The 23,675-nt window shown below is 38.5% G+C and overlaps 2 protein-coding genes across 4 annotated transcripts; both read left to right on the top strand.

Moving 5' to 3' along the window:
• Positions 1–695: 695 nt before the first annotated feature.
• LOC307143613 (uncharacterized protein) lies at positions 696–4,928 on the top strand (the record flags this gene model as incomplete). Its single annotated transcript, XM_079845340.1, has 8 exons — positions 696–1,137; positions 1,232–1,356; positions 1,444–1,544; positions 1,678–1,808; positions 2,278–2,390; positions 2,474–2,663; positions 4,164–4,255; positions 4,788–4,928. 8 exons carry the CDS (start codon positions 696–698, stop codon positions 4,926–4,928), a joined length of 1,335 nt encoding a protein of 444 aa, XP_079701466.1.
• A 4,116-nt stretch (positions 4,929–9,044) lies between these two features.
• On the top strand, positions 9,045–22,527 carry arrdc2 (arrestin domain containing 2). Of its 3 annotated transcripts, XM_079844010.1 has the most exons (9): positions 10,255–10,327; positions 10,531–10,791; positions 18,296–18,365; positions 18,473–18,620; positions 18,705–18,807; positions 18,896–19,152; positions 19,238–19,400; positions 19,518–19,672; positions 20,232–22,527. In XM_079844010.1, the coding sequence occupies exons 2-9, from the start codon at positions 10,533–10,535 to the stop codon at positions 20,283–20,285; spliced, it is 1,209 nt and encodes a 402-aa protein (XP_079700136.1). In that variant the 5' UTR covers positions 10,255–10,327; positions 10,531–10,532; the 3' UTR covers positions 20,286–22,527. The 3 variants fall into 3 exon arrangements, with proteins under 3 accessions (XP_079700135.1, XP_079700136.1, XP_079700134.1); XM_079844009.1 differs by having other exon boundaries at positions 9,045–10,791; XM_079844008.1 differs by lacking the exons at positions 10,255–10,327; positions 10,531–10,791 and adding an exon at positions 16,698–17,226.
• Positions 22,528–23,675: the final 1,148 nt, after the last annotated feature.

The raw sequence follows: 23,675 nt of genomic DNA, 5'->3' as shown, positions 1-23,675 counted from the left end.
TAACTTGTTTTTTGTAATTTGATGCAAAAGTAATATAATACAAAGTAGTGTTATAAATGTACATAGGCCTAAACATTTTTTATATATACAAAAAAACTATTAAAAAACGCAGGATTTACGATATTGATGACCGTTAAAACGCGTCATCACAGTCTGAAAACAAAAGGGTCCATTACTCCATATCGAATTCAAAAAAATACGTGGGGATTTCATTAAGCATCCTACAATGCGTTAAACCACTTTGACATCTCCAAATAACTTGAGTGAGCAACGTAGAGACCCGGTACAATGGTTGTCTTGGAAAACATTTAATAATTAATGTCTCCACAACAAATTGAAAAGCCCCCCTTTGCATTTGCTTTGTGTATGGACAAGAACTTAGCAAGAAAACAAGGTAAAAAATTATTTTATGTTACGTTATATCCTACGTGTAGCTATATTAGAAAACTGAATGTAAAATAGCATATTTCATCTAACGTTTCATGTAGTAATTCTAACGGCATAGTCCGCACGACTGTGACATATAACGTTAGATGCTTCGAGAAGAGATTTGGTGATTGAGCTGCGTTTCAATAGATTTCAATCCCACATTTTGGCTTTTTAAAGCTTTCTACGTTTATTTGCTCTATCGCGACGCTATGAAAATGATTCAGTCCAGGATTTCAAATTTACCGTTTTGGGATGGAGCAACCGGCATGTATAGAACAACGAACAAGAGCCACTTTAAATCAGTTGACGACACCGCCCTGCAGAAAAGAGAGAGGCCTGTTATCCTTCCGCCTGCCTCAGCACTTTTTCAGCAAGGAGACCAGAATTACCTGGGGAGGTACCAGACAGAGACAGCCTTGTCTTTCCCATCCCATCAACCAACCCATGTCATCCAGCCAATGTTAACCCACCTCACCATGCAGAACACCAACTTTAAAATGCATTCTGAGAACAGCTGTGGAGTCATTGAGACCACCACTCAGTCAGACTTCAAGCCCCTGCCGAAGTCTGTAGCCCAACTAATACGTCCCACCACCGCAGTCAGGATAGGTCTGCCGGGGAGCAAATGTCCTGAAACTACATACAGATCCAATTACACCAAAGAAGAAGTGTCCCCAGTCCTCAGGGCAAAGGCAACAGTGAACACAGGTAGCCTACTGCATATCAAAGTCCCTTTCTATATCTATAGTAGTACTTTTGTATTTTATGAGTGGATATAAGATGCTTTATTTGTATCAATAAGGTGTCGGATCAAATCTGAACCATGGTCTGAACAAGGACAAAAAGGACCAACTCGGCTCCAGTTATCATGAGCAGTTCCAGTACAGATGGTGTCCTCCTCCTCCTCCTCTTCCGTGTGCAGAAAAGGTAATTCTATATAATTTGCCGTAGCTTCAGAGCACCAATAATGTTGCGGTTCAATAACATCGGTCTTTTTTTTTTTCTTTCATTCAGCAAAGAATTCAGTATTCATCTGTAGCGATGGGAGACCGAGAAAAGATACTGAACAGACAAACAACATATTCCACCTCTTTCAGACATTTAGGTGCCCACAGGTACTGATAACCATCCCGCTTGAAGACAAAACATGTATACAACCTAATAGGAAAGCTCTATAAATAACATTTGATCAGACCTACTTTCTAGTGTACATCAGATAAATCTAAAACCTTTTTTTTTTTTCAACAGCTTTGCTAAATTCAGGGAATGTTTGCTTCCCAAGATAAATAAATCTCAGCCCATCAACTTTCGGGAACTTGATGAAACTGATGAAAAATGGATAACAACCTCATCTGAGGTATTTTGTGCGCACAAATGTGGTATGTACAATAATGAATTCTGCTTAGTATTTTATTTATTATTTAATTTCAAGGGCTTTATATGTGAAATGCTATAGCTACCTTTACAGTATGTTCCTTACCAGGGGATCATCATATTTGAGTGTTTAAAAAAAAAAAAACCTGATCTAACACTTGTATTGGCCTCCTTCAGAGCATATGTAGCCTATTATTCAGAGTTGGGCTCTCTTTCCAATAAAATTCAAAGCCGGATTTATCTGTTCACTGGCTTTTTGTGCATGTTAAGGGTAAATGCACAGCATGAGCCAGCAGATGGTGCCATTTCAAATATTCTTGAATAACTTTTGTGAATTTCATGTAGACTCAGTCATCAACATGCTTTCAGCTTCTGCTTTACATTCATCACACACTGGGCAAATCAACATTATCACATATACATAATAAAGTGTATCAGTGTTTTTCAACTTTACCTCATGTTTGTTTTCACCAGGCCCTATTCACTTAGAGCCAGGATGCACAACCCTCAGCTCTGTGTTCAAAGGAGAGATACTTAAGGGCAACCAGGAGAGACTGTCAACAACAAACCAGAGCTTCTTCCCAAAGGTGTGACCTGTTGCAACTTGCCCTTTGCTTGAAGATCTAAATACAAAGTGTCTTTCCTAACCGAGCAGTGTTTGCCTTATCAGAGAGACCATACACAGTTCCCAGTGCATGTGGACGGATCCAGTATCAGGAATTTGAGCAATGTAACATTCGTGTGGCCTGATCTGGCTGGATGCTTCTACAGCACGACATCACAGGAGCAGTTCCGACCAAAGGAAGTGGACCGTCCCAAGCCACCCATCTACCCACCTAGCCATCTGCTGCTTGAGCAAGGTACTTCTGGTTTACTAACGTGCATTTTCACATTGAAAAGTCACCTAAAATGACCTGCTCACATTACTGCACATTTTACTCTTAACCCTCTGGTGCTCCTCGGTTTTGAGTTTTTAAAAATCACTGCTTCATCGGAATGATATGAAACTTTGTGACTTTTCTAGCATTATGTATGTAAACACACAAAAAAAGTGGGGTCATGATTCGAGCATGCTAATTGGTCATTTAAAAAAAAGTAGCGGCTCACTTTCTTCAGTCATAAATGACCGGCCATAGGAAATGAATGGGAAATCGGCAAAAACACAAAAATTCTCCGAATATTTGTGTGTACAATCTACAAATCGGCCACGATGCTGAAAAAAGTACACAGCAGTAAAGGGGTGACACTCTAAAACATCAAGAGTGTGATATTGACACTCACACACACACTTATACACACACACCTATGAGAAACTGAACCTATGAACCACATTTTGAATTTTTAAAAATCACAACTTCATCAGAATGATATGAAACTTGGTGATATTCCTAGCATTAGGTATGTAAACACACAAAAAAGGGCATGATTCGAGCAAAAAGAAATACTCCCACTTGTGCTCTTCGGTCAAAAATGAGCACCATAGGAAATGAATCGGAAATCTGCAAAAACACAAATTCACATTAAAAAAAATCAATATTTCTGACAAAAAACTAAATATCTAAAACTTTATAATAAATAGTATTTGAGATTTTTTAAATATATATTCAAATCAATAAAAAAAAATCATTAAATGTGTTCAAAAGAGAACTAGGGAATTCTCAAGCCCCTCCATAGAGACCTCTAGTGATTACACACATGGTTGCATGATTTCTTAAATAATTCCAAAAGAGGGCGCTAATCTGCCTTAAAAAAAATTATTTTGAAGGCCTTGTCTCTATTTTAACCTGAAATACTGCAATCATTTTTATATATATATATATATATATATATATATATATATATATATATATATATATATATATATATATATATATATATATATATATATATATATATATATATATAATTTTCAATGGCAAAAATAGACCATATTATTGCATGAATATTAAAAAATACCATCAAATCATCTCAAAATACAAAATTAAAAAGAAAAAATATTATTGAAGAAAAATAAATTGCATTGGTTTTACTGGGGTGGAGAAAGTTTAATTTTTAGGTGTCCGGTCACTTATGACCAATGAGGACAACCAATGCAACCCCTAAACGAAGAGCACCAGAGGGTTAATCTGTAAAAAGTGCATAATGGGCAGCTGTTTCTTTAAAGAGCTATTTCTACCTGATATGATTCTTAAAACCAAATATTGTCAGGTTGGTTACTACATCAAGAATATTTTTAGGTTACCGACCACAAAAAAAGACAAAATAATATTCATTAAAAACATACTCCAATTTTTTTTTTTAACAATCTCTGTAATACAATATTTATTCATATCAAGTATTTCTCTGATCTTGTTTTTTAGAGACCGGAGATTGGATGTTTACGACTGTTCAAAAAGATTTTGTCCCCCTGAACTCCAGAAGACAGGAACTGAGCCCTAGCCAGCTTCAGCAGGTAAAATATTTACATTTCACAGCAGATAAACTCCAGCTCACTGGCTTCCCATTTATTCTGCAGTCCATGAAAAGTAAACATAGAAATTGGTCAGTTTTTACACTGTCTTAAGCTGTGAGATGGGCCTTGGCTCACCTGGTGGTGCCAAAGTCAGGTTGAAACCATGTGATAAGTAGTTTTGGGAGTTATAATAGTTTTTCAAGTACCTTGTCAGCAACTGTAAGGGCAGGGACACACCGAACCGACGTAAGGGAGCCCTGCTTTGTTTACGGTTTACATATTCACATTTCTAGTTCACGTTCCCTTTTTTTGAATGACGAATACAGACTACTGTCATCTGCTGTTGTAAGTTGGCTGTCGGCTGTAGTTTTTGCAGTATGTTCAAGCTTAACTTTTTTGCCCAGAAGCAGCCGGCATGCTAGTTCGTTGCTGCTAGTTCTTTGATGTTGGTTTAGTGTGTACCGGCCATAAGGTGTTATAAGTTTACTAAATTCTAGAGCTGATCTTGACCCTTATACTAATCTCTTTCTAGGTTAAAGACAGTCATATCAGGCCCTGGCATAGCAAACATGACTTCAGGACAACTCACAACAAAGCTTTTGTGCCCCAGCCCTACTGCAAGGCATCCCTGGACAACCCACCCCTAAGACACGTCAGCCATATGCCATTTTAAGTTGAAAAACATATAAAATAATATAAAAGTTCTGCACGCTAAACAAATGTATGCTTTATTCAAGTCTTAGCATGGGAAAATGAAATGAAATCCTTCCTCAGTGCATCATACACTGCTCAATGGATGATCTTATATACCAGTCTATGAGTATTATCAGGCGTTTGTATACTCTATATAGAACCTTAAAGGTTCTATAGAAATAGACTTTGTCCTTTGTAGTGGACATTATATTTTAGTGAATTTCTCAGACACCATACATGTCACAGTTTTAAGTCTGGATGTCCTGTACAGAGCACATTCAGGGCTTATACCAAAGAGATACTAAATGTTTGGAAGTTTCACAATGACAACTGCCTCTCCTTGGACTTTAACAATTACTAACATTTAATTAAGTAATCACATTTTGCACTCTTATGAAAATATTATTATATTTTGTAATGATTTAAATCTGATTTTTTTTATTTTATTGTTTGTCATAAATCAACATCTCAGGAAAATGTTATGGGGTTTCAAATCAAAATATGACTTTCTGTTATGAAACAGGACATCGATTTCATTCATGTCCACTGTAGAGGACACCAGGACTTAAATCATGTTTATCAGACATCTTGGGAGACACAAGAAGTGAACAGGGAAAGAAATTATATTTCAATATTCCTATGAAATATTAGATGATATTATAAAAATCTTGTCAATTACTACTTTCCATTAGTACACTTCTTTTTTCATTACTTGTTTCCCCAAGTACACATTCATTTGCAAATTAGATGCAGTGTATAAATACATTGTATATAATGGGAAAACCTGCTTATGGCCATTTTACACAAATATTGCATAAAGTTAACATATATCCAATCATTCCTTTATATACTATATATTATACATGAACCTTAATGACATCCCATTCTTAATCCGTAGGGTTTAAAATGGAGTTACCCCACCCTTTGCAGCTATAACAGCTTCAGCTCTTCTGGAAAGGCTTTCCATAAGGTTTAGGAGTGTGTTTATGGGAATTTTTGACCATTTTTTTTAGAAGCGCGTTTGTGAGGTCAGGCACTGATGTTGGACGAGAAGGCCTGGCTCGCATTCTCCGCTCTAATTCATCCAAAAGGTGTTCTGTCGGGTTGAGGTCAGGACTCTGCAGGCCAGTCAGCCTTGAAAAACTGTTGAAGGCGCTGTTCTTGAGTTAATATGAAGGCCACACGAAGTTTGGAGGTCTGTAGCTGTTGACTCTGCAGAAATTTGGCGACTTCTGCGCACTCTGCGCCTCAGCATGCACTGACCCCGCTCTGTGATTTTATGTGGCCTACCACTTCGTGGCTAAGTTGCTGTTGTTCCCAATTGCTTCCCCAAGTCTTATATCACTAACAGTTGACCGTAGAATATTTAGTGAAGAAATTTCACGAATAGGTTAATTGCCACCTGTGCAATAAGTCTATCACGGTACACTCAAAAAAAAAAAAAGGTTCTATATGGCACCAAAAATGGTTCTTGGCTCGTAATCATAGGGGAATAGCCTGACGTCGTCATACTCAATTCTAGTCAGAATATGAGTCTGATTCTGCTCCGTTGGGCTGTGATTATGGGGCGTGTTTCAACCGAACCAGGAAAGACCTCAATTGGATAGACCTACAACCAATCAGAGCAACGGAGCGACGCATAACGTTAGTTATCAAATGTCAACAGAACTCAACTGCACTGTGTTGCCATGTCCACGGGTTGAAGTGACCCCAATTATGTGATATACAGACCCAGGAATGCAATTTTTAGCTGCCAGCCCTGCCAAAATAACACATATTTTACCCCCCAAATGCCTTTTTTCCCGGAGAACCCCCCCCCTGGAAAGCTATTGGGCTTGTTTTTGGCTAGTTTTGAGGAACGTTAACAATTGGGCGGGTTTTGTTGTAAAAACTTGGCAACCCTGTACCTGCACGCACGCTTGAATAAGTAGCCTAACGTTAGAAGAAAAAGATGACTGTAAACGATCTTTGCCGGTGTTGTAAAAAAAAGGATAGACAGAGTTTACTTACCAACACGATCATCATTTCTGAGAGAAATAGTGAAGGTGAACGCATATACGAACAAGTTCTCCGTTTAGGATTAGAACAAACTCAACCCAAGAGCCTTCGATGACGTGGATGATTACGTTACTGTTGATCATCTGTCCATCATCGTCTAAAGCCCGCCCTGACAATTTCATTGGTCCGAACAGTTTCTGTTCGGGCATAATTACTTCTCTACCGATCAAGTCCAGACCGATCTGCCCGAGTAAAAATGTTGTGGGCGGGGCTAAGTTCGGCTGGCATCCAGGCTAATAGGGGAACCTTTTTAAGTGCCAAATAGCACCGATTTTGGTGCTTCAGAGGTTCTTCAGCAGTTCTTCAGAGGTTCTTCACCGGTTCTTTGACTAAGGTGCTATTTAGCACCGCTAACTAAGGTGCCATATACAGAACATGTTAAGATATGGTGCTATATAGCACCAAAAATGGTTCCTCTATGATTATGACGAAGAACCATTTTTGGTGCCATATAGAACCTTTTTTTTTTTTTTTTTAGAGTGTACCATGCTTGAATTCACTGAGCTCCTGAGAGTGACCCATTCTTTCACAAACATTTTATACAATGTTTGGTATAAAAAAATCCTGAAAACGTGTATTGGTGATTTAAAAAATTTTTAAAAATCCCATTGTTTTAGCCTATTCATGTCTTTTTATTTTTTTCTAAAGAGTCCTGTTGTCCTCTACAGAGGACATAGCATAACATATGAATACAATATATATATTTTTCTTATGCTCTAAACAATGTAATGACATGAAAAAATACTAAATTCACAAAATGTTTTTTTCCCTGGTTCTCAGGAGGATATAGAACCTTTTTAGGTTTCCCATTATGGGATAATTTTATGGATTTAGTTTTAATTAATTTTTTTTAAAAAGTAAATCTATACAGCTCGTAAACTTATTTTATCACAAAAAAAAAATTAAATAACCTGTTAAAAGTATTATGCAATCATGTAATTCTCCTTAAAGGAATAGTTTGCCCAAAAAAATGTAATTCTGTCGACATTTACTCACCGTCAAATTTTTGTTTAACATAAAAGAAGATATACTGAAGAATATCGGTAACCAAAAAGTTGATGGACACCATTTACTTCCATAGAATGGGGAGAGAAAAAAAATTATATGGAGGTCAATGGGAACCATGAACTGTTTGGTTACCTACATTTGTCAAAATATCTTCTTTTGTGTTGAGCAGAAGAAAGCAATTCTTAAATTGAGTAAATGGTGATAGAGTCAAATAGGGTAATATGACTAGAGTTATATATAGAACCTTCTAAGAGTGATATGTCCTGTCAAAATCAAATCAAGATGGAAGTTCAGAATTTGGCACACAACATCATTACCTCCATAAACACGAGTAAATTTTTTTTTATCAGCATAAAAGAGCGCTTTGAGGTGTGTTATGACAACAGAACATGTCCTACTGACAGATCAAATGTGTGGAAGCTCAAGGTTAAATGGCAATCCAGAGCTCATTACAGTTTTTCTCAGTCGCTTTGGTACATTTCTCGAATCATCCTCGACATTTGCAAAACAGTAAGTGCATTTCTCAAAACAATTCGTACAAAGAGCAAAACACCTTGGATTACCTGTAAAAGCCAGTCTCCTGCTCAAAATCCTTAGTTGATCTCTCAAAAGTTAATATCTGTGTCAATGAACATGTCAGTGCCATCTAAAGGACAAGTCCTTGTATCATTGTGTACGGATAAGACAAATTAAGTCAAATAAGTCAAATTGCTTAGTCATGTTGCCATATAACAGTGTACTCTGGAGGGATGTTCTGATGTAAACTATGACTAAAGTTTTGATGACAATTATTGTAAATTGTAAGTTACACCTTAGTGTATGTGGGAGTTTGATTGCAAGAGACTGGACAAGATTGACATTTACGCTTTTACTGTTTGCACTGTAATTTGTTGACAGACCATGTCATTGCGATACAGAAAGGAAAAGACAGCACTGCATAGCACAAAGGGAAAAAAGTAGAAATGTGAACATCTAATGGAAATGTATAGAAATATGCTTGACATATTATGACAACTTGTTCAACCTTTTTGCATGTAAAGACTTATGCCATTAACTAATGCCTAAATGTTGTGGGGGGTGAGACTATTCAACAGAGACCCATTATACATTTTGATCAACATGACATAAGCAACTGATAATGTAGGAAACAGAAGAGAATTGTACATAATCATTTGCATGGATGTACAAAAGCATTTGCAACTTCTTCAAAGAAATGAGAAACTGCTTTTTTGATGTGCACAAGTGACACAATCATGTGAAGATTGAACAGGTAGCTGTGAGAATTTCAATTCTGATCTGAGAGATGTACCAAAGCGACTGTAATGACTACAAGAAGTGTGTCAGACGGCAACTAACTCACTGACCTCACACCGCACATTTGGACCATTTATGGCATGTGCAAAATATCATAGGAGAGTGCCAGAAGTTTAAACATGCTGCTGTCTTCCAGGACAGTCTCTCCATGCAGGTCTGTGTTTGTGTATTAAAGTGGCATGATCCTCTACCTGCACCATATTTAAACAGAGCCTGAGTGTCATCAAACCATATGTTGGAGTAATGGTGCCGTGTCGAACTCAGCCTCGCGTTCTCACACTCAAAACAAACATAAAATCTACTCCTGTTACAAGTTGTAACCTTGAACTTGAGATTTTTGGTGTTTATGTAAACATTAGTTCAACATTTTATTTTTAGTGATGTTTGAAGGGGTTTGTTCCTATGATACGCTGGTGTAAATGGCATGCATGTGAGAGGTGGGGCCCTGAAGACAGACAATATTAAAAGTCCTTCTACTTTAAATTGTTTTCAAAATTATATTATCAGCATCATTTAAATGGAAATATATTTGTATTTCTTTTTTGTTTTAATGTCAGCAGTACTCATGCTGCGTGTTTAGACTGAGACATTTGAAATAGGGCAGAATATTAAATAGTCTATTTCTAAATCGTATTTTCTTTGCTTTAAATTGGTTTATTTTCCGGTTTAAATAAAACAAATCTATGCTGTCTTAGACGTTTGAACGGGGCAGCGTTACAACAATAGACAAAACTTGTTAAGACAAATATATCGATTACCAACATCACTTCTTTCCTATGGCTTCAAAAACGCAAGAACCGTTATACTTGTCCAAAGCATCTGATCGGAGGCGTATTTACGTCAGCGAATGGGTGTGGTTACAGCCACAAATGGGCGTTTGTCTGGTTCTTATTGGTGCACACTCGGCGTGGGCGTTCCCAAACATCAGACAGAGTACATTTAACTATTACTCTCGTTGTGTTGTGACTTGCTCGTAGTTTGTTGGTTTAAAAGCGAAAGGTACGTTCCACTTCTTTGACCTTGCTTTACTATGTAACGTTTTTAACTGGTTAACACTTAACTTTAATGACTGTAACGGCGTTTGAATTAAGCACTGTACTTGCGTCTTGATATCTTCATATGAAGGATGATTTAAAAACGTCTCAAAAGATGCACATATTGATTATTTATGTGGCTTAAACTCTATGTTTTGTGCATCATAGTTATGGCTTTCCAAAGCTTGAAACTCTTTGCTCTTGAGTTGGACGGTCCGGATGATACTGTGTACAGCAGTGGAGAGATGATCACTGGCGTGGTGGTCCTGGAACTCAACCGGGAAATCAAAGTCCGAGCCTTGAGAGTGCTGGGAAGAGGGGTCGCCACAGCTCACTGGCTGGAAAACCGCAGTGTCGGCATGAACACCGTCTATAATGACTACACATCCAAGACAACTTATTTCAGGAAGAGACGGCACCTTATCCGAGGTGGGTTTGCATGGATTTATCCACTCACTAGATATTTAAAGCGGTAGTTCACTCAAAAATTAATTGAATTTCTTTTAGTATATGCAACACAAAAGAAAAATGAACTTACAATGAATGGTAACCGACGATGTTTATCACAAAATAAATAAAAACTTGTCATCAAAAAATCATAAAACTCCTGCACAATATTCCAAATCTTCTGAAACATTTTTTGTTGTAAGAAACGAAAGTTTTTTTTGTTATTTATAGCTGTGACTGGTTGTAACTCTATATGGAAAAGGAGAACCAGAATCAGTCTGAATTGTGAATGAAAAATCTGTTTTATAAACAGATTCGACTCGAATTCAAATTAATCTTTCGTCCACGGCAAAGTGGACATTTAGCAACTTCTTGAAAGTTACTTTCAAAACGAATGCATTACAATACCCTTAAAAAGTAACGAATTGCGTTACTTAGTTACTTTTGAGTTACTTTTTCCCATCTGGTCTGGGCTTGTTTTTTTATAACAAAAAGTTCTATTTTTTGGACAAATGTAAAGGCCCTTTCACACCAAAATTGAAATAATACAGCTGAAGGAAATGCAAATTCTTTAACACTTAATAAAAACAAAAAAAATCTAAAGTCACTTTTGCATGGTTTGAAATCATCAAAGATCAGCAGCAAGTACATTGGTCAATAACACAATGCCTGTTCATAGTTTCTCAACATGAGGACAGGAGAGCTGTCAGTCCATAAATGGGAAAACAAATTAACTTGCAAATGAATGCGTTACTTCACAAGTTACTTGAAAAAAGTAATCTGATTACGTAACTCGAGTTACTTGTAATACGTTACCATCAACACTGCTGCTTACATGTATTTGGCGAGAAAAGTTATATATCAGTGTTATCAATGAATAACAACACAATACTGAGTTACCTCACTATCATATCATATGGCTCCAAAAGGCTTATATAATGTGTGAATCATAGAAAGCTAACAATTTTTGGTTTTCAAAACGTACTGGGAATGTTAGTTTCTGGTTCCCAGAACAGACATCCTAACGTCTAAATAAATAAAACATTCCCTGAAGGTTTAGAGAACGTTCCCCTAACATTCCTAGTAAAAGGGAACCAAATGTGAATGTAGGGGAACGCTCTGTTCCACGTTCCACTTTTATGATGATATTTATGCCCTTTTAAGGCTTGACATCTTCAGGTCAACATGTTTTGTGAGTAAAATAAAATGGCGATGAAAGAAAGCCATACAGGTTTGCAATAACACAAGGGTGAGTAAATGGTGACAAAATGGTGAGCTGTCTCTTTAAGGCTTTAAAGCTCTTAAGTGCAAGTGTGGTTGTGCGCTCTAGTCTTGTTGATTCGGCTTCTTCTTCCTGACCTTTAACAGCTGGCACAGGAGTGATAATGCTGAGCAAATGTGTGATGTGGTTAATTATTCAACTGTTGGAATACACAAACGACCAACTGCACTTCACTAGCCAAATGCTTCTCAGAAAGGTGATAAAAGCCCAGCTATTGTCATTAAAATGAAATCACAATAAAGGCCACTTATGGGTTGATGTTAACAGAAAGCACTGATTTATAGGTAACCAGCATGTTTTACTGCTCTACTTAAAAACTTAATATAACATGATAGTTAAGATGTTATGACCTTGTTTTCAACACTTGTCAATTTCCACACTTGCAGCAGCGTGTCAATTTCCACATCAAAATTGTCCTCAAAGTTGATGTGTTAGAAGCAGGAAAAATCAGCAAGAGTAAGGATTTGAGCGAGTTTGACAAGGGCCAAATTGTGATGGCTAGATGACTGGGTCAGAGTATCTCCAAAACTGCAGCTCTTGTGGGGTGTTCTCAGTCTGCAGTGGTCAGTATCTATCAAAAGTGGTCAACGGAACTAATAGTGGTGACCAAGAACAAGGTCATGGCTCATTGATGCACGTGGGGAGCGAAGGCTGGCCTGTGTGGTCTGATCAAACAGACGAGCTACTGTAGCTCAAATTGCTCAAGAAGTTAATGCTGGTTCTGATAGAAAGGTGAGGGTTAGGCCGCAGACCAGTCAGGGTGCCCATGCTGACCCCTATCCACCAACGAAAGCGCCAACAGAGCAATGGAAGATGGCCTGGTCTGATTAATCATGTTTTCTTTTACATCACATGGATGGCCGGGTGCGTGTGCGCATGAACTCATGGCACCAGGATGCACTATGGGACGAGGGCAAGCCAGCGGAGGCAGTGTGATGCTTTGGGCAATGTTCTGCTGGGAAACCTTGGGTCCTGCCATCCATGTGGATGTTAGTTTAACACGTACCACCTACCTAAGCATTGTTGTAGACCATGTGCACCCTTTCATGGAAACGGTATTCCCTGGTGGCTGTGGCCTCTTTCAGCAGGATAATGCGCCCTGCCACAAAGCAAAAATGGTTCAGAAATGGTTTGAGGAGCAAAAGGAGTTTGAGGTGTTGACTTGGCCTCCAAATTCCCCAGCTCTCAATCCAATCGAGCATCTGTAGGATGTGCTGAACAAACAATTCAGATCCATGGAGGCCCCACCTCGCAACTTACAGGACTTAAAGGATCAGCTGCTAACATCTTGGTGCCAGATACCATAGCACTCCTCCAGGGGTCTAGTGGAATCCATGCCTTGAGGGGTCAGGGCTGTTTTGGCAGCTAAAGGGGGACCAGCACAATATTAGGAAGGTGGTCATAATGTTATGCCTGATCGGTGTATACCTAGCATGTAAAGTTGCTACTTTTAAATGTATCTAAATGTATTGGTATCAACCTGTATACACCTTAAAATGTACATTTTTGTACTGTCCCAACCTTAGGTCCCCTCAAATGTATCTAACAATTCAAATTATATAACAATATCGATTGAATTAATCGTTGAATTAATATTTAATTCACTGTAATAATTTTGTTTTACATGATTAAATAATTTGTGACATTTATTTTACATTCATTTTGAGTTATTTTAATTGTATTAATTTTATTTTATTTTGTCAGTCAAATCAGCTGGGTTCAACCAGTGTTTTTGGTGCATTCTTTGTAATGTTTTCCCCCCTCAAGTTACCAGAATGTAAACACTTTTTTCTTTTGGGTGTTAAAGAGAAATGAGGCGGTTGATAGATAGCGCAGCCATCACAGCCAAGATATCACAACTGACAATGAAGAGTCCTTTAGGGAATATGGTTACTAATATGCACTTCAGACACTGGCTTGTGTCTGCTCGTATTTGATCCGGGTAAATTAATTCACCATTATATTAGCTATTTTGTGGTTATCTGCAGCTTAAAGTTGGTTCTTGTGTCATATCAAAAATAGATGGTTTTAAAATAAATATCATAGAATAGTATTTTCCCCTTTGTGTACATTTTAGTGGTATTATGTATCAATCATCTGCCGCCATGCCTCTACAGGGAGTGCAGAATTATTAGGCACGTTGATTTTCTGATCATATTTTTTTTCCAGGCACATTTGACCAATTCCAAACCACAGTAATCCTAATAACTACTATTGATTTAGTATTTAATAATGTATAAGTGATATATAATTGTTAATGAAGGCTGGAAATGAAAAACACCTTATATTCAGGTGTGCAGAATTATTAGGCATGTTTTCTTTTACAGATAAATTGAGCCAAAAAAGAGATTTAACTCAGACTGAAAAGTCAAAAAGTATTAAATGCCCATGAGAAGGATGCAATACTAATGCAATACTAGACATTGCAGTTAAGGCGTGACCATTGGACAGTGAAATGCTCGTTGGGTCAGCAGGGTCAGACAAAAACATGTGGCGGAGAAAAGACACCTATTAACTGCAAAAGAATTAAGAATTAAGGTGAAGAATTAAGGGTGAAACCATCAGGAACCCTTTAGTCTCCAGCGCCACCATTTTCCAGAGCTGCAACCTACCTGGAGTCTCCAGAAGTGCAAGGTGTCAGGATCTCAGAGACTTCAGTTAGGTAAAGAATCCTAAAAAATGACCCCCACTAGATAAGAATCACAAGCTGAAGTGTTGTAAAATACATGAAGCCTGCTTTTTTATAGGCTTTATAGGTTTTATAGGTTGAGAATGACTCTTGAAGGACCAGCACCACATCCTCTAGCTCCACTGTTTGAAGAATTCATCTTCCAGAATCTGGCAGTACGTTTTGGGAGTTCATTTTAGTCCATCCTGAAGTCCGTTTTGCAGAGATGGACTAAAAATGAACTCCCAAAACGTACTGCCAGATTCTGGAAGATGAATTCTTCAAACAGTGGTACTAGAGGATGTGGTGCTGGTCCTTCAAGAGTCACTCTCAACCTATCTGTCCATAAAGCCTATAAAAAAACCTTCTTCATGTATTTTACAACACTTCAGCTTGTGATTCTTATCTAGTGGGGGTCATTTTTTAGGATTCTTTACCTAACTGAAGTCTCTGAGATCCTGACACCTTGCACTTCTGGAGACTCCAGGTAGGTTGCAGCTCTGGAAAATGGTGGCGCTGGAGACTAAAGGGCTCCTGATGGTTTCACCCTTAATTCTTCACCTTAATTCTTCATTCTTTTGCAGTTAACAGGTGTCTTTTCTCATGTTTTTGTCAGATCCTGCTGACCCAACGAGCATTTCACTGTCCAATGGTCATGCCTTAACTGCAATGTCTAGTATTGCATTAGTATTGCATCCTTCTCATGGGCATTTAATACTTTTTGACTTTTCAGTCTGAGTTAAATCTCTTTTTTGGCTCAATTTATCTGTAAAAGAAAACATGCCTAATAATTCTGCACACCTGAATATAAGGTGATTTTCATTTCCAGCCTTCATGAACAATTATATATCACTTATACATTATTAAATACTAAATCAATAGTAGTTATTAGGATTACTGTGGTTTGGAATTGGTCAAATGTGCCTGGAAATAAAATATGATCAGAAAATCAACGTGCCTAATAATTCTGCACTCCCTGTATGTATCACTATTGGCATCTGCTACCCTTACGAAAATGAACCATGGTTTTATTGTAGTAAAAGTATAGTAACCATGTTTTTTTGGCTAATTTATTACCATTTATATAACCACAGTTTTACCACAAATACCATGGTTAAACTATGGTTAAAGCCATGGTTAAATTGTGGTTACCATGGTTTAACTACAATAACCATGGTTTTTTGGTTTTATTCGTAGTACATTTTCGTAAGGGTATGAACAACCATTATTGTTCACCACTAATTTCTGAATAGGACACTTTTGTAAGGAAATACAAACAGCACCTGCATCCAAACGGCACTTGCTTTTTCCATAGCTGTGGATATGAGACAGTTTTGTTGCGTGATTACCGCTGTGTCAGTTAAAAAAACATGTAAGGCCTGGGTTGCTTATCGTTATCTAAATAAACAGCTTGTTTATTGGCAGCAGAGACGTGACAGTCCTAACGTTGTAATTTCAACTTAATACAACCAGGGGGAGAAAAAGCCACACTGACAACTGCATGACTCCCTAAAACTATAGCGTCGTGAATCCTCCACAAGATGGCGATACGTGAACTTTTCCCCTGGTAACAAAGAAACAAGTTGTTTTTCTCTTTAAACTGCCTCAGAAAAGTGTGATAGCACTTTGGTTTGACAACCTTTTGGCACATACTTAAGTTTGCAATTACGAATCTTTTTTGCAGCGTCACTAATTTCTCGAGAGACTAAAATCGCTTGCTTTTAAATCCTTATTTGTTTATAGACTATATTATGCAAGGAAGTTCACTATTGCACATATTTCATAAAAATGATTGACAAGAAAGTAGCACAACAGTAAGGAATTAACCCGTTTTTGTTTTGCTGAACTTCTTCACGGGGAGGTTCCTCATGGTTCGGGCATGCTCAGTCAGCTTGTTTTTGTCTAAGAACCTGCAAGCATCAATCATCCGAGCTCTCCATCCACACCCAGTTAAGATGTTTATGAGCAGGCAGCGATTCCTGCCATAGGCCTTACATAATAAAATCCGTGAGACCGCCCACACGAGTTAAAGGCCGACCAGGGAACATGCACATCTTCAGTTTTGTTTTGAAACTGAAGGGTAGAGCAGCTTCCTTGCACTTGAATGCACCCTCTCGCTCTTTGTTTGACTTTACACGTTTGAAGGCGACATACTTTAAGGGCTGCACTTAGGGAACTTTTGCAAAACCAAAGATGATTTTCGATAAGTTGAAAAAGTTCGACATCGTGTTTGATTCTCCGGAGATGGACTGTCCTCCGGTGTTTAGCAGTGGAGATGTTGTCTCAGGGAAGGTTGTGCTCGAGCTCTCGACGGAGAGTAAAGTCGAGTCGCTTAAGTTGCATGCAGAAGGTTTCGCTAAAGTTCACTGGACCGAGTCTCGCAGCGCTGGGTCCAGCACCGCGTACACGCAGAACTACAGCGATGAAGTGGAGTACCTGAACCGGAGAGAAGTGCTGCTGCAGGCAGGTCAGTCATTCACAGCCAGAGACCCTTATTAGACAGCGTTTTGGGATGTTTTTGCGCGTGCAAAAGTGTCCAAACATCCCAGTTTAAGCTGAGTCGACCATCGTAAAGGAGTTCACCCAAATATAAAAACAATTTTTGTTCTAAAACCGCATGACTTGCTTTCTCTCGTGGGACGTGATAAAAAAAAAAAAAAAAAACATTGGCCACTATTTTCAGTATAATAAAAGTGAAAGATGGCTGATGCTGTCATAAAAGCAGTCTCTTATGTGCGGACTTTTATAGTCTTACCTTTAGTTCATGTTAATCATTATACCAGATGATTGATTTAAAAAGAACAGAACTCGACAGTTTTTTTCCAATTAAACTAATCGATTAGTGTAACATTTTCCACTTAAATGAATCGTTCACGGCAGATGTAAGGACTGATAACCACTTAGATTTGTTTGTTCTTCAATCAAAACATAAAATTTTTCGATCATATAATGTTATTGTGTGTGGTGTACTAACTGGTACATTTAACACGTGCTACAACATCAGTTTGGTTAATGTGTAAACTATTAAAAAACTATTTTTAGACAAAGTTCTACCATAACCTGAAGGTTAATGTTTTTTTGACAGATACACATATTTCATAGTGATTTCTGGTATCAGCAGTTGATCATGTCATGCATAAGCAATTTTGACACTAGTGCCCTTGGTATTGTGTTTTTTATGATTTATTGGTGGTGGTGGTGGTGGTGGTGGGAGCCTGGTTTCTCCCAATTTTAGTTTTTCTCCATTATGCCACCTGATGGAGTTTTGGTTCATTGCCACTGTCGCCTTTGGCTTGGCTTGTTCAATTGGGGACACTAAATATTCAGCTTAATTACTGATCTGCCCGCTTTGTCGCTATATGATAATTGAAATGAGCTGGATACTGTACAGCCTAATTAAATTCTGTTGCATTATTTCCCTCTCTAACACATTGAAGCTGCTTTGAAACAATCGGCATTGTAAAAAGCGCTATATAAATAAAGGTGACTTGACTTGACTTAACTAATTATGTTTCTTTTCCTTTTTTCCCCTCCAGATAATGGCGAACTGACGCTCCTGCCTGCCGGGAGACACGAGTACCCTTTCAGTTTCCAGCTGCCAGAGGAGTAAGTAATGTAATGTTTTTATTAGTCCTATATAAATGTTATCTAAGAACTCTATTTGGAAAGTTTCGCAAGGAAACAAGCGTTAATGATAGTGTTTTGTCTGTCAGAACTTTAGTGACATCCTTTGAAGGGAAGCACGGCAGCATTCGATACTGGGTGAAGGTTAAGCTGCATCGCCCATGGGCCACCGTCAAAAAGATCAAGAAAGAGTTTACGGTTATCGAGCCCATTGACATCAACACACCTAGTTTACTGGTAAGCGTGTCGATTATCTGTTGCCTTGTCATATCTGTTCGTAATTTTGGTGGCATGCGCACTAAATCTGACTTTTTACTTCAGGCACCTCAAGCTGGAACCAAAGAGAAGATGGCTCGCATATGGTACCGCAACTGCGGGCAGGTGTCAATCACTGCAAAGATCGACCGCAAGGGCTACACACCAGGTGAGGAGGGCGGGAGCCCACTGTCACATTTAAGACGTACTCCGGTTCTCGCCGCAGAAATTCTTAACATATTGTCATTACTCTCCAGGTGAAGTGATTCCAGTCTTCGCTGAATTCGATAACTCTACTTCTCGCTCAGTGGTGCCAAAAGCTTTCATCACCCAGACGCAGACCTTCATTGCCAGAGGCACCTTGAAGCAAAAAAGAGCCGTGGTGGCCACATTGTGCGGGGATATAGTTGGCCCAAACCGCAGGGAGACCTGGCACGGCAGAGCCATCAAAATCCCCCCTGTAGGCCCCTCCATTCTGCAGTGTCGCATCATCAAAGTAGAATACATGCTCAGGGTGAGTTTGTTGGCCCTTTGAGCTACTAAACTTCTGACCGAGTTGCTGGAATGATCTTACTAAACATCGCTTGTTATTTTCATAGGTGTGTGTTGACGTTCCTGGGACGTCCAAGCTTTCCCTAGAGCTTCCGCTGGTGATGGGCACCATCCCTCTGCATCCATTCGGCAGTCGCACGTCTAGCATCAGCAGCCAGTACAGCGTGAACATGGAGTGGCTTCGCATGGCCATCCCTGAGCAACCTGAGCGTAAGTAAATGCCCAACCCTGGGTTTCATTCTCTCTCATCAACCTGAAAGCGACGTCATGCAGTGAAATATGTCACTCACCTTGAGTCTTCTTTTTTTCTTTCTTTTTTCTCCACAGCTCCTCCAGATTACAGCTCTGTTGTCACAGATGAGGAAGCGGTCCAGAACACCACAGCAGTCCAACCTGAGGAAGACCTCAGCGGCATACTGCAGCGCTCCCTCATGGCCTACGTGCAGGAGTTTAGATTACGCCCACCTCCAGTGTACAGTGAGGTAAGCAGATGTGCAAGACCATATTTATATATAAGACAGCAGTTCTCAACTTGTTTTGCTTCAGAAACACAGATTATGCTTCAGAAAAGGACCCAAAAATTGCTTCTCAAACTTTTTTTTTTTGGAAGCCAGTTTCCACCTTTCCATACCATAAAAATGTATTTGCGTCTGTATATCTCCCAATTTTGACTTTATTGTACAATGTGATTTTTAATATCGCAATTGTGACACTTTCTCATTACTCTCATAACTCACAATTTGACATTATTTTCTCAGATACATTTAAATTTTTTTAAATTTACTCTTATTTTACTACACGCAATGGCACAAAATTGGCATCTTCCTAATTTGGCTAGTGACTGCAAAGTAACATAAATTTCCATCACAATACTGAGTTTGATTGGATGCATATACAAAATATACAGGATGCGGTTTGTCCTGTCTATAAGAAGTTGATTCTTTCCCTGCTATCTGCCGCCCATTGGTATAGGAATCTAGTTTACGAAAAGCGTCATATTCCAAATGTTCTGATCTGTTTTTTGTTTTTTTCCCATCCCAGGTGGACCCAAACCCTCAGCCCTTAACTATGCGTCCTCGTTGCATGACCTGTTGAACTCTCTGCCAGCTGAGCATCACCTGATGTTTGAAACAAATCTGAGATTTGATTCTCCTGGACGCCTCTCTGAGACTGAGATTGGTACTTGTTCCTCGTTTGAGCCGTTCGCATCTGTGCTTCCTGCAGCGGGGCCGAGAGAGGAGGAGATGTCTGGACTAGGCGAGGCAGAGCACTTTCAACAAACAAAGAGGACATTCAGTACCGGGGCGAACAAAGGTTCTGCCCGTGTTTGTGTCCCATACAGGGATCTGACTCTGTTCTGTGCTCTATTCGTGGCCTGTCGCACTTGTACGTAGAATCAGGGAATTTGGGCATGATCACTAGAGAATTATGGGTGGGAAGCCATTCAGAGATACTACCCATAGTGCCTTACTTTGCTGTGAATTAGGGGCGAGTCCCTCTTAACCAGCTGCAGTCTGCCACCTTAAATGTTAGCAGGCATATGTGATGCCGTCCTCTCCCACAACTGTATCATGACGTACGTCACATTTTGCGTTGATATAAGCCAAAGAGATTGGTTTAATGTTCACAGGTTATTCTATGCAAAAGGGAAAACCTAAAGCTTTAAGGAAATAACGTGGGGGGAAATTGCAAATGTAAATCCTGGAAGTAGAAAATTGCGTTCTCTCCCTCCACCCCATAGGAGTGGGAAAGAACATCTCCGCTCCAACTTGATGTTGGTATAAGTTTCATCTGGCTCGACAGAGGTTGAGTTTCTGACCTGGAAGGTCTTAATGTCTTGCTGAATGTGTCCGTATAACCAAGGATAACTTTTCATTGTGCAAAAACATTGTTTTTCTTCATTTTTTTTCCAGTGGCTTGAGGTAACGAAATGCAGGGCTAGAGCGGCCCTTGACAGTTGGCTTTGCAAATAATGGGGGAAAATACAAAGCCATGTGTATCCAAGGTGCCTTTTTTTCTTTTTAGAAATAACGATGAACGACAACAGGGATTATGTCACGTTAAGCTTTCCTAGTGTTACGACTCCCTGAAGTGTCCTTACAAACATTCCAAGACTTGCTTCATTTCCAAATGATGAAAATGTGCAACTTCAGGTTTAAAGACAGTGATTGTTTATGGCACTGAATGTATTTTATAGATTTTGTTGTTGACGAAATTTGTGACAGGTATATTTTTTGTTAATCACTTTTATGTAAATAAAAAAAGAAAAGAAAAACGATACATATGGTGTTTTATTTCACATGATTTTGGAAATAATTATAATATTATTATATTTTATATTTTATATTTTATATAACTTATTTGCATATACTACAAAACAAGTATAAGCAACATATTTGTTTCAGCTTATTTCAGAACAACAAACATTTTAGTTTGAAATACATTGCCTTTAAGGTGCATTCAGAGTTCATCGCTCATATACAATTATTCATCATAACTTTTTACATAACATAAAACCAACTGTTTTCCATCCAAGAGAATGTCAGAGGGCTACAGTAGTTTTCATGTGGGTTGTGCTTTTACTATATATAACATAAGTGGAGCCTGAGGCACAGAGTGTCCTTTTTCCTCCTGTGTTGTTTTCCCAAATGCTTCCCATAATTCCTTAATCAAAATTGAACCGCACATGAAAAAAAAAATGTGGATGCGTTCAATAATGTATTTTATATCATGATTCAAATTCATTTAGATATTTGTTAACATTTATATCTTTTATTAGAATAATGCTTCGCAAATTAATATAATAAACACACAAACATGCACCAGCATGACATAAGCCTAATTGAGCTTGTTCAAAGGCATGTTATAAACTGTGGGGAAATTTTGTTTTTTGCACGAGTAGATCCTGCAAAGTTGTTATTTGATCAAATGAAACCGGAACAAGAACTCCACAAATGATTACTGATTGGTTACTGGAGTTCAAGTAGAAGATGCAGTCACAAGTTTATTGTCATGCGGTGTCAAGGGCTGAATATTTTACTCACAAATATACTCTTATATAGCTGTTCAGCCAAACAGATAAGAATATGAAAGAACAGTATCTGCTGAAGGGCAATTGTCTATAAACACACAGCAATGTAGAACTGTATTCATTTGATTGCCATTAACACACCTTTGTGTTGGAAGACATAAAATGTGTTTTTTTTTTTTATCATTTGAACATGGCACTAGGGTCACCTGATCCTGGAAGTATAACACATGGTGCTTTTGTACGTGACTCACAGGAAAATTACATCAGTAAGAACCTGTCTTGCACAATAAAACAGAGGCGTATCACAAAGGATCTTTCATTTTCCCTTTATAATAATTTAAAGACCTTTGAGCTCATGGCTAACAAAAGCAAATGAGACGGCAGAGCCCTATTTTACAGTAGATAATGTTATATATACAGTTTGTGTTTGTGTGAAGTTTCAGCCCCAGCACTGCTGATTCACCTGTTGATTTGACCTCTTTTCTTTACAAAACACTTTTTAAACTGGGTCAAATAACATATTCAATGACGAAAAATGTAGGCCGGACCAGATTTTAACGTTAATTGATTGAATCGTGACTTTGGCTGTGTCCGAAATCGCATACTCTCTTGAGTAGGTACTTATTAGGACCCGAGCACAGATGGTGTGGGCCTAAACATGCTCAAAAACTCATGAAACTTTGCACACGCGTCAGAAGTGGTGAAAATTCTGAAACCCATATCAGACGTAAATTAGGTGTGGCAAAATGGCTCGATAGCGCCACCTACAATATTTCAATAAAACGCCATTCGCACTACGTTTCACGTACAAGTATGAAATTCGGTAGACACATGTAACAGCCCAATACCTACAACAAAAACCAACAGGAAGATTTTGAATTTTCTCTGCAAAATTGTTGCAGTTTTTGCTATTTCTAGATGTTATACTTTAACGAACTCCTCCTAGCGACGTTATCAGATCAGTCTAATATCTGCCTTTGCGATGTTAAATTGTGAAGATCTTGAGTTTTCCCAGAGGGCGTGTCCGTGGCGGCCTGACAAAATTCGATGGCTGCGTCCGAAAACCTAGGCAGCTGACTCGTTGCCTCGCTGCCTTATCAGACAATGGCTTGTAAGGCAGCGTTTGTGCATGAAGGCACCTCACGAAACTAATTTCGGACAGACTTCTTAGGCAGTGTAACCGTTTAATGATCTACAGCAAAATAGAAAGAGATTTGGTGAGAACTAAACAAATATTTAATTACTACATTAGTCATTTCTCGCTAGAAAGTAGAAAATGTTGACCAAACTGACCAGCAAACGCAATTTTTGGACGCCATATTTTTTTCCAGCTCAACTGTCACAGAATGGAAAGCACAGGATTGTGGGATATCAAAGGCAGCGAAGGATACAAATATGCTGCCTTCAAAAATCGATCAGATGAAGGTATCTCAGGAGACAGGAAGTGAAGCTAA

The sequence above is a fragment of the Gobio gobio genome (assembly GCF_949357685.1).
Source record: "Gobio gobio genome assembly, chromosome: 19".
In the NCBI taxonomy this organism is placed as follows: domain Eukaryota; kingdom Metazoa; phylum Chordata; class Actinopteri; order Cypriniformes; family Gobionidae; genus Gobio; species Gobio gobio.
Note: the sequence above shows the minus strand (reverse complement) of the source record. Positions and strands in the feature narration are given on the sequence as shown.

Coding starts and splice junctions, on each gene's coding strand:
- arrdc2 (XM_079844009.1), top strand. CDS start 10,497: ATGTGGCTTAAACTCTATGTTTTGTGCATCATAGTTATGGCTTTCCAA. Junction 18,621..18,704: donor TCAACACACCTAGTTTACTG/GTAAGCGTGTCG, acceptor TTTTTACTTCAG/GCACCTCAAGCTGGAACCAA. Junction 19,673..20,231: donor CACCTCCAGTGTACAGTGAG/GTAAGCAGATGT, acceptor TTCCCATCCCAG/GTGGACCCAAACCCTCAGCC.